Source organism: Coturnix japonica, chromosome 10, assembly GCF_054131305.1.
Source record: "Coturnix japonica strain WE chromosome 10, WE-NBRP24, whole genome shotgun sequence".
Lineage (NCBI taxonomy): Eukaryota > Metazoa > Chordata > Aves > Galliformes > Phasianidae > Coturnix > Coturnix japonica.
This window is the reverse complement of record NC_140672.1, coordinates 2,777,344-2,788,856: the sequence shown is the minus strand read 5'-3', so window position 1 is coordinate 2,788,856 and position 11,513 is coordinate 2,777,344. Positions and strand designations below refer to the sequence as shown.

The following is an 11,513-nucleotide window of genomic DNA, read 5'->3' as shown; positions in this document are numbered from 1 at the left end:
AACCCCCCCCCAATACTCCCCATTGCCCCCCCCCATAGTCCCCTCTATACTCTATGATGCCCCCTATATGACTGCCCCCTATACGACCCCCCCCATATACCCCCCCCTTGCTGCCCCCTATATGGCCTACCCCCTATATGACCCCCCCATATGACTGCCCCCCCATATGACTCCCCCTATATAACCCCCCCATATAACCCCCCCCATATACCCTGCCCTTGCTGCCCTCTATATGACCCCCCCCTATATGACTGCCCCCCACACAACCCCCCCATACGGATGCCCCTATATAGCCCCCCCCATACGACCCCCCCCATATGGATGCCCCTATATAGCCCCCCCCATACGACCCCCCCCATATGGATGCCCCTATATAGCCCCCCCCATACGACCCCCCCCATATGGATGCCCCTATATAACCCCCCCCATACGACCCCCCCCTATAGGGCTGCTCCCCCATACAACTCCCCCCTATATAACCCCCCCCATATAACCCTTCCCATATGGTTGCCCCCTATATAACCTCCCCCATATGACCCCCCCATATGACTGCCCCCCTATACGGCCCCCCCCATATACCCCCCCCTTGCTGCCCCCTATATGGCCTACCCTCTATATAACCCCCCCTATATGACCCCCCCCATATACCCCGCCCTTGCTGCCCCCCATATGGCTGCCCCCTATATGACCCCCCCCCATATGGATTCCCCTATATAACCCCCCCATATATGACCCCCCCCATATGGATTCCCCTATACAACCCCCCCCATATGACCCCCCCCATATGGATGCCCCTATATAACCCCCCCCCTATATAACCCCCCTATATGACCCCCCCCCCCCATATGGCTGCCCCCATATAACCCCCCCCCATATGGCTGCCCCCCTACATGACCCCCCCCATATGACCCCATCCTATATGACTCCCCCCATACGACCCCCCCCTATACGGCTGCCCCCCCCCCGCCCCCCACTCACATCGTTCCCATAGGCCTCAGCCGGCAGCGATAACGCGTGAGCGGCCGCAGCGGCCTCACCGGGTCCCTATAGGAGGATATAGGAGGATATAGGGGGATATGGGGGATATAGGGGGATATAGGGGATATAGGGGCGGCTCAGGGACCCGCACCCCCCCCCCGCCCCATAGAGACCCCCAACCTGCCCCCCCCCACCCCACCAGGGCCGCCGCCATTGCTCCACGCCGGACGGAGTGCGCATGCGTGGGGGGGGGCAGAGACATGGCACATGGTTGTGGGGCGGGGATACTATGGGGCGGGGATAGGGATGCTATGGGGCGGGGATGTTATGGGGTGGGGATAGGGACGTTATGGGGTGGGGATGTTATGGGATAGGGATGTTATGGGGTGGGGGATAGGGATGCTATGGGGCAGGGATGCTATGGGGCGGGGGATAGATAGGGATGTTATGGGATAGGGATTTCATGGGGCAGGGGATGGGGATGCTATGGGGTGGGGGACAGGGATGTTATGGGGCAGGGATGCTATGGGGTGGGGATGTTATGGGGCAGGGGATGGGGATGGGGATGTTATGGGGTGGGGGACAGGGATGCTATGGGGCGGGGATGTTATGGGGCGGGGGATAGGGATGCTATGGGGCGGGGATGTTATGGGGTGGGGATACTATGGGGTGGGGATGTTATGGGGCAGGGGATGGGGATGGGGATGTTATGGGGTGGGGGACAGGGATGCTATGGGGTAGGGATGTTGTGGGGCAGGGGGTGGGGATGCTATAGGGCAGGGATGTTATGGGGCGGGGATGTTATGGGATAGGGGATGCTATGGGATAGGGGATGCTATAGGATAGGGGATGTTATGGGGCGGGGTATAGGGATGCTATGGGGTAGGGATGTTATGGGGCGGGGATGCTATGGGGCAGGGGGTGGGGATGTGGGGCGGGGTTGCTATGGGATAGGGGATGCTATAGGATAGGGGATGCTATAGGGCGGGGTATAGGGCTGCTATGGGGCGGGTGGGTCCCAGCTGATCGCAATGATCACCTGCTGATCTCCAGGTGGGGGGGCGCTAATTAACGGGGGGGTCCGTGCCCCTATAAGCTCTCGGTGGGCGCAATGGGGCAGCGCTGCTTCTACTGCTGTGTGTGGGGTGAGTGTGGGGCGATGTGTGGGGCTGGGGGATCTATGGGGCTGGGGGGGGGTCGCAGACAAGTCTGACCCCCCCCCCCCCCCCCCCCCCCCCCATGTATTTTCTTCCCCAGCCCAGCGCGATGTCCCTCACGGAGAGCACCGACACCAAGTCCGAGAAGCCCATGTCCTTCATTTGGGGTGAGCCCCCTCCCCAATATCCCCTATAAGGAGCCCTATATGGGGGGGGGTCTCCATCTGACCCCCTTTATGGGGGGAGTCTCCATCTGGCCCCCTTTATGAGGGGGGGGGTCTCCATCTGACCCCCTTTATGGGGGGGGGGTCTCCATCTGACCCCCTTTATGCACTATATGGGGTGGGGGTCTCCATCTGCCCCCCTTTATGGGGTGGGGGTCTCCATCTGACCCCCTTTATGCACTATATGGGGGGGGGGGTCTCCATCTGGCCCCCTTTATGCTCTTTATGGGGTGGGGGTCTCCGTCTGACCCCCTTTATGGGGGGGGTCTCCATCTGCCCCCCCTTTATGGGGTCTCCATCTGACCCCCTTTATGGGGGCGGTCTCCATCTGACCCCCTTTATGGGGTGGGGGTCTCCATCTGACCCCCTTTATGGGGTGGGGGGTCTCCATCTGACCCCCTTTATGGGGTGGGGGTCTCCATCTGGCCCCCTTTATGGGGTGGGGTCTCCATCTGACCCTATTTGTGCCCATAGGGTGTGAGCTGAGCAGTGAGCGCAGCTCCTACACCTTCCAGATGCCCGAGGAGTGGCAGTGCGAGCAGCAGCTGGCCCTAAGAACGGTACGGCCCTATAGGGGGCGGCCCTATAAGGGGTCTATGGGGTATGGGGGGGTCCTATGGGGTGGGTATGTCCCCATAAGGGGGTCCTATAGGGTATGTGGGGGTCCTATGGGGTGGGAATGTCCCTATAAGGGGTCCTATGGGGTATGGGGGGTCTTATGGGGTGGGTACGTCCCCATAAGGGGAGGTCTTATGGGGTACAGATGGGATCCTATGGGGGTGGGTATGTCCCCATAAGGGGGGTCCTGTGGGGTCTGGGGGCCCTATAGGGTACTGAAGGGGTCCATTGGGGTGGGTCCATCCCCATAAGGGGGGTCCTATGGGGTCGGGGAACTCTATAACGTACTGAGGGGGTCCTATGGGGTGGGTACGTCCCTATAAGGGGGGTCCTATGGGGTATAGCAGGGTCCTATGGGGGGGATATATCCCTATAAGGGGGTTTGGGGAGCCCTATAGGGTACTGAGGGGGTCCCATGGGGTGGGTACGTCCCCATAAGGGGGGTCCTATGGGGTCGGGGAGCCCTATAGGGTACTGAGGGGGTCCCATGGGGTGGGTAGGTCCCCATAAGGGGGTCCTATGGGGTCGGGGAGCCCTATAAGGTACTGAGGGGGTCCTGTGGGGTGGGTACGTCCCTATAAGGGGGGTTTTATGGGGTCGGGGAGCCCTATAGGGTACTGAGGGGGTCCCATGGGGTGGGTACATCCCCATTAAAGGGGCCCTATGGGGTATAGCAGGGTCCTATGGGGGGGATATATCCCTATAAGGGGGTTTGGGGAGCCCTATAGGGTACTGAAGGTGTCCATTGGGGTGGGTACGTCCCCATAAGGGGGGTTTTATGGGGTCGGGGAGCCCTATAGGGTACTGAGGGGGTCCTATGGGGTGGGTACATCCCCATAAGGGGGGTCCTATAGGGTCGGGGTCTCCTATTCTGTGTCCCCTATGGGCTGTTCCCATAGATCTGCCTGGGCGCTCAGGCCCGCGATGAGTTCCACGTGCTGGAGCTGGTTCCGAATGAGGAGGGGGCGGCGGTGCCGCTGGCCACGTTGAAACCGTCGGTGCTGCCCATGGTGAGACCCCATAGGGGGGCGGGGGGGGGTCTGCCCCATATGTGCCCTATATGTGCCCTATATGTGCCCCATATGTGCCCTATATCTGCCCCACATCTCCCCTTTATCCGCAGGTCACGCTGGTTGGGGTGGAGCTGACGCCCCCCGTCACTTTCCGGCTCCGAGCGGGGTCCGGGCCGGTTTATATCAGCGGGCAGCACGTGGCCAGTAAGACCCCCCCCCCCAATTAGCGACCCCCCCTCCCCATAACGGCCCCCTCCCCACGGCTTCTATTCCCCCCTCCCCATTATCGGTCCCCCTCCCCATAGCGACCCCCTCCCCATTATCGGCCTTGGGTGCCCCCCCCCTCCCCATAGCAGCCCCCTCCCCACGGCTTCTATCCCCCCCCCCCCCCATTATCGGTCTCCCCCTCCCCTTAGCAGCCCCCTCCCCATAGCTGTGCCCCCTCCCCATTATCGGCTTCGACCACCCACCCCCTCCCCATAGCGGGTCCCCCCCCTCCCTATGGTTTCTATTCCCCCCTCCCCATAGTTGTACCCCCTCCCCATTATCGGCCTCCCCCTCCCCATAGCAGCCCCCTTCCCATAGGCAAGCCCCCTTCCCATTATCGGCCTCGCCTCCCCCCTCCCCATAGCGGCCCCCTCCCCACGGCTTCTATTGCCCCCTCCCCATCATTATCGGCTCCCTCCCCATTATCGACCTCGGGTGCCCCCCCTCCCCATAGCGGGTCCCTCCCCCCCCCCCCCCCCCCCACGGCTTCTATTCTCCCTCCCCATAGCGGCCCCTTCCCATAGGCAAGCCCCCTCCCCATTATCGGCCTCGGTCCCCCCCCCCTCCCCATGGTTTCTATTGCCCCCTCCCCATTATCGGCCTCGCCCCCCTCCCCATAGCGGGTCCCCCCCCCCCTCCCTATGGCTTCTATTCCCCCCTCCCCATAGTTGTGCCCCCTCCCCATTATCGGCCTCGGGTGCCCCCCCCTTCCCCATAGCGGGTCCCCCCCCTCCCCATAGCAGCCCCCTCCCCACGGCTTCTATTCCTCCCCCTCCCCATAGCTGTGCCCCCTCCCCATTATCGGCCTCGGCCCTCCCGTCCCCATAGCGGGTCCCCCCCCTCCCCATTATCGCCACCCCCTCCCCATAGCGTTGCCCCCTCCCCACGGCTCCTATCCCCCCCCCCCCATTGCCGTAGTGGTTCCTGACCTGTCCTGGGAGGAGGAGGAAGAGGAGGAGGAAGAAGAAGAAGAGGAGGAGACCCCCGAGGTTCCCCCCCCCCGGGGCCAAGCGGCCAAAAGGGGCCACGCCGCCAAGGTAACCTGCCCCATAACCCGTCATATATGGGGTGTGCTGAGCCCCCTGCCCCATAACCCTTCATATATGGGGTGTGCTGAGCCCCCTGCCCCATAACCCATCATATATGGGGTGTGCTGAGCCCCCCTGCCCCATAACCTGTCATATATGGGGTGTGCTGAGCCCCCTGCCCCATAACCTGTCATATATGGGGTGTGCTGAGCCCCCTGCCCCATAACCCTTCATATATGGGGTGTGCTGAGCCCCCTGCCCCATAACCCTTCATATATGGGGTGTGCTGAGCCCCCTGCCCCATAACCCGTCATATATGGGGTGTGCTGAGCCCCCTGCCCCATAACCCGTCATATATGGGGTGTGCTGAGCCCCCTGCCCCATAACCCTTCATGTATGGGGTGTGCTGAGCCCCTGCCCCATAACCCTTCATATATGGGGTGCGCTGAGCCCCCTGCCCCATAGATTGGGCCTTTCTATGGGGAGAAGGGGGTCCCGACTGCCCCCACTCCCCTAATATCTCTTTACCCCCCCCCTATAGAAGAGGCGTCTGGAGAAGGAGGTCGAGCCGTGAGTACAGCACATAGAATCCCCCCCCCCCATCTTCTTATATGGCATCCCATAATAACCCCATAATAAACCACCGACCCCATAATAACCATTGACCCCCATAATAAACCACTGGACCCATAATAAACCATTGACCCCCATAATAAACCACTGCCCCCCCATAATAAACCACAGACCCCATAATAACCCACTGCCCTCCATAATAACCACTGACCCTATTACCACCAACCCCATAATAACCCTTGACCCATAATAAATCACTGGACCCCCATAATAACCACTGCCCCCCCCCCCCCCCCCCATAATAACCCCCTAGACCCCATAATAACCACTGGACCCCATAATAACCACAGACCCTATAATAGCCACTGCCCCCCCATAATAAACCATTGACCCCATAATAAACCGTTGACCCCATAATAAACCATTGACCCTATAACCACTGCCCCCCCCCCCTTAATAACCCATGGACCCCCATAATGAACCACTGACCCCATAATGAACCACTGACCCCCATAATAACCACTGACCCTATAACCACTGCCCCCCCCCTTAATAACCCATGGACCCCCATAATAAACCATTGACCCCATAATATCCAGACCCCATAATGAACCACTGACCCCATAATAACCCACAGACCCCTATAATAACCCACTGAACCCATAATAACCACTGGATCCCATAATAAACCACTGCCCCCCCATAATAAACACCAACCCCATAATAACCATTGACCCCATAATAACTGCTGAACCCCCATAATAAACCCCTAGACCCCATAATATCCATTGGACCCCCATAATAAACAATCGACCCCATAATAACCACAGACCCTATAATAGCCACTGCCCCCCATAATAACCATTGCCCCCATAATAAACCACTGCTCCCCATAATAAACCATTGACCCCATAATAAACCACTGCTCCCCATAATAAACCACCAACCCTATAACCACTGCCCCCCCTTAATAACACATGGACCCCCATAATGAACCACTGACCCCATAATAACCCACTGCCCCCCATAATAACCACTGACCCTATAACCACTGCCCCCCCCCCCTTAATAACCCACAGACCCCCATAATAAACCATTGACCCCATAATAACCACAGACCCCATAATACCCACTGCCCCCCATAATAACCCACTGACCCCATAATAACCACTGACCCTATAACCACTGCCCCCCCCCTTAATAACCACAGACCCCCATAATGAACCACTGACCCCATAATAAACCCCTAGACCCCATAATAACCCACTGCCCCCCATAATAACCACTGACCCTATAACCACTGCCCCCCCCCTTAATAACCCACAGACCCCCATAATAAACCATTGACCCCATAATAACCACAGACCCCATAATACCCACTGCCCCCATAATAACCCACTGACCCCATAATAACCACTGACCCTATAACCACTGCCCCCCCCCTTAATAACCCACGGACCCCATAATAAACCATTGACCCCATAATATCCAGACCCCATAATAAACCACTGAACCCATAATAACCACTGATTCCCATAATAAACCACTGCCCCCCCATTATAAACACAGACCCTATAATAGCCACTGAACCCCCCCATAATAAACCACTGGACCCCATAATAAACCACTGACCCTATAATAGCCACTGACCCCCCCATAATAACCATTGCCCCCATAATATCCAGATCCCATTATAACCACTGCCCCCCATAATAAACCATTGACCCCATAATAATCACAGACCCCATAATACCCACTGCCCCCCATAATAACCCACTGACCCTATAACCACTGCCCTCCCCCCCCTTAATAACCCACAGACCCCATAATAAACCATTGACCCCATAATATCCAGACCCCATAATGAACCACTGACCCCATAATAACCCACAGACCCCCATAATAAACCACTGACCCCATAATAACCACTGGATCCCATAATAAACCACTGCCCCCCCCATAATAAACACAGACCCTATAATAGCCACTGGACCCCCCCATAATAAACCACTGCTCCCCATAATAAACCACCAACCCTATAACCACTGCCCCCCCTTAATAACACATGGACCCCCATAATGAACCACTGACCCCATAATAAGCCATTGACCCCATAATAAACCACTGGACCCCATAATAAACACAGACCCTATAATAGCCACTGACCCCCCCATAATAACCATTGCCTTCATAATATCCAGACCCCATTATAACCACTGCCCCCCATAATAAACCATTGACCCCATAATAACCACAGACCCTATAACCACTGCCCCCCCCCCCCTTAATAACCCACAGACCCCTATAATAAACCATTGACCCCATAATATCCAGACCCCATAATGAACCACTGACCCCATAATAACCCACTGCCCCCCATAATAACCACTGACCCTATAACCACTGCCCCCCCCCCCCCTTAATAACCCACAGACCCCCATAATAAACCATTGACCCCATAATATCCAGACCCCATAATGAACCACTGACCCCATAATAACCCACTGCCCCCCATAATAACCACTGACCCCATAATAACCACTGCCCCCCCTTTCCCCCCAGGAGCAGCGCCTCCCCCGAGGATCTCCCACCCAGCAAGGTGAGGGGCTGCCCCCCCCCCACCCCATATCGCCCCCCACCCCAATTCCTCACCCCATAGATGGACTGTGATGCTCTGCCCCCTTTATTTCCCCCTATAGGGCCGAGGAGGCGGCCGGGGCAGGAAGGCAGCAGCCAGGAGATGAGCTGCAATGGATGCACCCCAGGTGAGGGGCAATGGGATGTGACCCCCACCCCATAACCCTACAGACCCCAAAGTGTGGGGTGCCCATCTGTCAGCTTTGCTCCCCTTTTCCTTTATAGGGTTTTGCTGCAGGAGGGACCCGGAAATCTGCTCTTTTTTCCCTAATAAAGGCTCTGTTTTGCATTGGGGGCTCTTTGTGTTTGGGGTGGGGGGGTGTAGGTGGGACCCCCAGCCCCATAGGCACTGCTTTAGGGCAGCCCCCCCCAGCCCCATAGGCACTGCTTTAGGGCAGCCCCCCCCCAGCCCCATAGGCACTGCTTTAGGGCAGCCCCCCCCCAGCCCCATAGGCACTGCTTTAGGGCAGCCCCCCCCCCAGCCCCATAGGCACTGCTTTAGGGCAGCCCCCAGCCCCATAGGCACTGCTTTAGGGCCATCCCCCCCAGCCCCATAGGCACTGCTTTAGGGCTGACCCCCCAGCCCCATAGGCACTGCTTTAGGGCTGACCCCCCAGCCCCATAGGCACTGCTTTAGGGCTGACCCCCCAGCCCCATAGGCACTGCTTTAGGGCCATCCCCCCCCAGCCCCATAGGCACTGCTTTAGGGCTGACCCCCCAGCCCATAGGCACTGCTTTAGGGCAGCCCCATAGGCACTGCTTTAGGGCTGACCCCAGCCCCATAGGCACTGCTTTAGGGCAGCCCCCCCCAGCCCCATAGGCACTGCTTTAGGGGATACTAAAGGGGTCCCTGACACCAAGGGATGCTGAGACCCCATAGGGCTCCATGGGGTACCCTAAAGGCTGAGACCCCATAGGGATCCTCAGGGTACCATCACTCGGGGGTCCCTGGACCCAATGGGTTCCCAACCCCAAGGTCTATCTGACACCCATGGGTGCCCCCAGGGGTACCCCGTACAGAGGGTCTCCCAATTCTAACAGAGACCCCATAGGGCTCCTTAGGGTACCCTAAAGGGGTCTCCATCACTCGGGGGTCCCTGGACCCCCCAGGGGTACCTCACACAGAGGGTCTCCCAATGCTAAGGGGAGGGGGTCCCTGACACCAAGGGATACTGAGACCCCATAGGGCTCCTTAGATCCCATAGAGCTCCTTAGGGTACCCTAAAGGGGTCCCCATCACTCGGGGGTCCCTGGACCCAATGGGTTCCAACACCCATGGGTGCCCCCAGGGGTACCTCGTACAGAGGGTCTCCCAATGCTAAGGGGAGGGGGTCCCTGACCCCATAGGGCTGCTCCATAGACCCCATAAGGATCCTCATGGTACCCAAAGGGGTCTCCATCACTCGGGGGTCCCTGGACCCAATGTGTTCCCACCCCCAAGGTCTATTCACCACCCTCGGGTGCCCCCTACGACCCCCCCCCCCCCCCCATAACATCCTCCTCCTCCCCCCCCCGAGGCCTCATGTCGCTCCCGCTCCCCCCGAGCTGCAGCCGGTTGCGGTGGCAACGCGGAGCTGCTGCAGCTGCTGCAGGGGATGGATCCCGGCGGGCGGGAGGAGCAGAACCACGGGCCGGCGCTGCACTGAAGGTACGGCACCATTGCAACCCCGTATTGCAACCCCCCTATTGCAACCCCCCTATTGCATCCCCCCCCATTGCATCCCCCCCCTATTGCATCCCCCCCCTATTGCATCCCCCCCTATTGCATCCCCCCCTATTGCATCCCCCCCTATTGCATCCCCCCCCCTATTGCATCCCCCCCCCTATTGCATCCCCCCCCCCTATTGCATTCCCCCCATTGCAACCCCCACCCCACTGCAACCCCCTATTGCATCCCTCACCCCATTGCATCCCCCTCCAGACCCATAGCTGGGGCCATTGCAACCCCCCCCCATTGCAACCCCCCCCATTGCCATCCCCCCCATTGCCATCCACCCCACTGCAACCCCCCCCCCATTGCAAACCCCCCCCCATTGCCATCCCCCCCATTGCAACCCCCCCCATTGCATCCCAATCCCCCCCCGGACCCATTGCTGGGGCCACGGCAGCCCCCCCCCCATTGCATCCCACCCCCCCACCAGGACCCATAGCTAGGGCCATTGCACACCCCCCTCCCCCATTTCAGCCCCCCCCATTGCATCCCAATCCCCCCCCGGACCCATAGCTGGGGCCATTGCATCCCCCCCATTGCATCCCACCCCCACCGGGCCCATAGCTGGGGCTATGGCAGCCCCCCTATAGCAGACCCCACCCCCAACCACCCCAGACCCATAGCTGAGGCCACTGCATCCCCCCCCATTGCATCCCACCCCCCCAAGACCCATAGCTGGGGCCATGGCAGCCCCCCCTCCCATTGCAGCCCACCCCATTGCAACCCCTCACCCCCCCCCCCCCCCCAGACCCACAGCCGGGGCCATCGCTTCCCCCCCCCCCTTATGGCTGGGGCCTGGCTCTAAGCACACAGCGTGGCTGCGGGCTGACCCCTTTATATGGGGGGGGGTTTATTTGGGGGGGGTCTTTTGGGATCGTCTCGGTGCGTTGTCTGGGGGGGGGGGTCGGGGGGGTTGTTGCCGTATTAGTGCTGTGTTAGTACCGTATTAGTGCTGTGTTATTGCAGCTGCTGCGGTGCTTTTCACGCTTGAGAAACTGGGTTAGAAACGAGGGGGGGGGGGGATGAGGCTGCAGGGCTGGGCTGGGGGGGGGGGGATGCAATGGGGGGGGTGGTGATGCAATGGAGTGGTTGCAATGGGGGGGGATGCAATGGAGTGGTTGCAATTGGGCCGTACCTTCAGGGGGGGGGTCTATTTGGGGGGGGGGGGATGCACTGGGGCTGCAATGGGGGCTGGGGGGGTTGGTCTGTGAGCTGTGGTGGCCTTGGGTGCATGCATTGCATTGCTCCGTGTGCATGGCCCTGTCTGCATGGCTGTGTGTGCATTGCTATGGGTGCATGCATTGCTG

At 59.4% G+C, this 11,513-nt stretch overlaps 1 protein-coding gene across 2 annotated transcripts; it reads left to right on the top strand.

The window, feature by feature from the left end:
* The first annotated feature begins 1,798 nt into the window (after window positions 1–1,798).
* Window positions 1,799–8,784, top strand: NPM2 (nucleophosmin/nucleoplasmin 2). 2 transcript variants are annotated; one of them, XM_085510502.1, is made up of 10 exons: window positions 1,799–2,123; window positions 2,236–2,302; window positions 2,834–2,919; window positions 3,877–3,987; window positions 4,101–4,194; window positions 5,176–5,294; window positions 5,827–5,855; window positions 8,421–8,457; window positions 8,558–8,623; window positions 8,721–8,784. In XM_085510502.1, the coding sequence occupies exons 2-9, from the start codon at window positions 2,245–2,247 to the stop codon at window positions 8,600–8,602; spliced, it is 579 nt and encodes a 192-aa protein (XP_085366628.1). In that variant the 5' UTR covers window positions 1,799–2,123; window positions 2,236–2,244; the 3' UTR covers window positions 8,603–8,623; window positions 8,721–8,784. The 2 variants fall into 2 exon arrangements, with proteins under 2 accessions (XP_085366628.1, XP_085366629.1); XM_085510503.1 differs by having other exon boundaries at window positions 1,939–2,123; window positions 2,241–2,302.
* Window positions 8,785–11,513: the final 2,729 nt, after the last annotated feature.

Bases quoted from the DNA above. Each gene is read 5' to 3' on its own strand.
- NPM2 (XM_085510502.1), top strand. From the start codon at position 2,245: ATGTCCCTCACGGAGAGCACCGACACCAAGTCCGAGAAGCCCATGTCC. The intron at 2,303-2,833 runs GTGAGCCCCCTC...TTGTGCCCATAG, and splicing joins GCCCATGTCCTTCATTTGGG to GGTGTGAGCTGAGCAGTGAG. The intron at 4,195-5,175 runs GTAAGACCCCCC...CCATTGCCGTAG, and splicing joins CAGCGGGCAGCACGTGGCCA to TGGTTCCTGACCTGTCCTGG.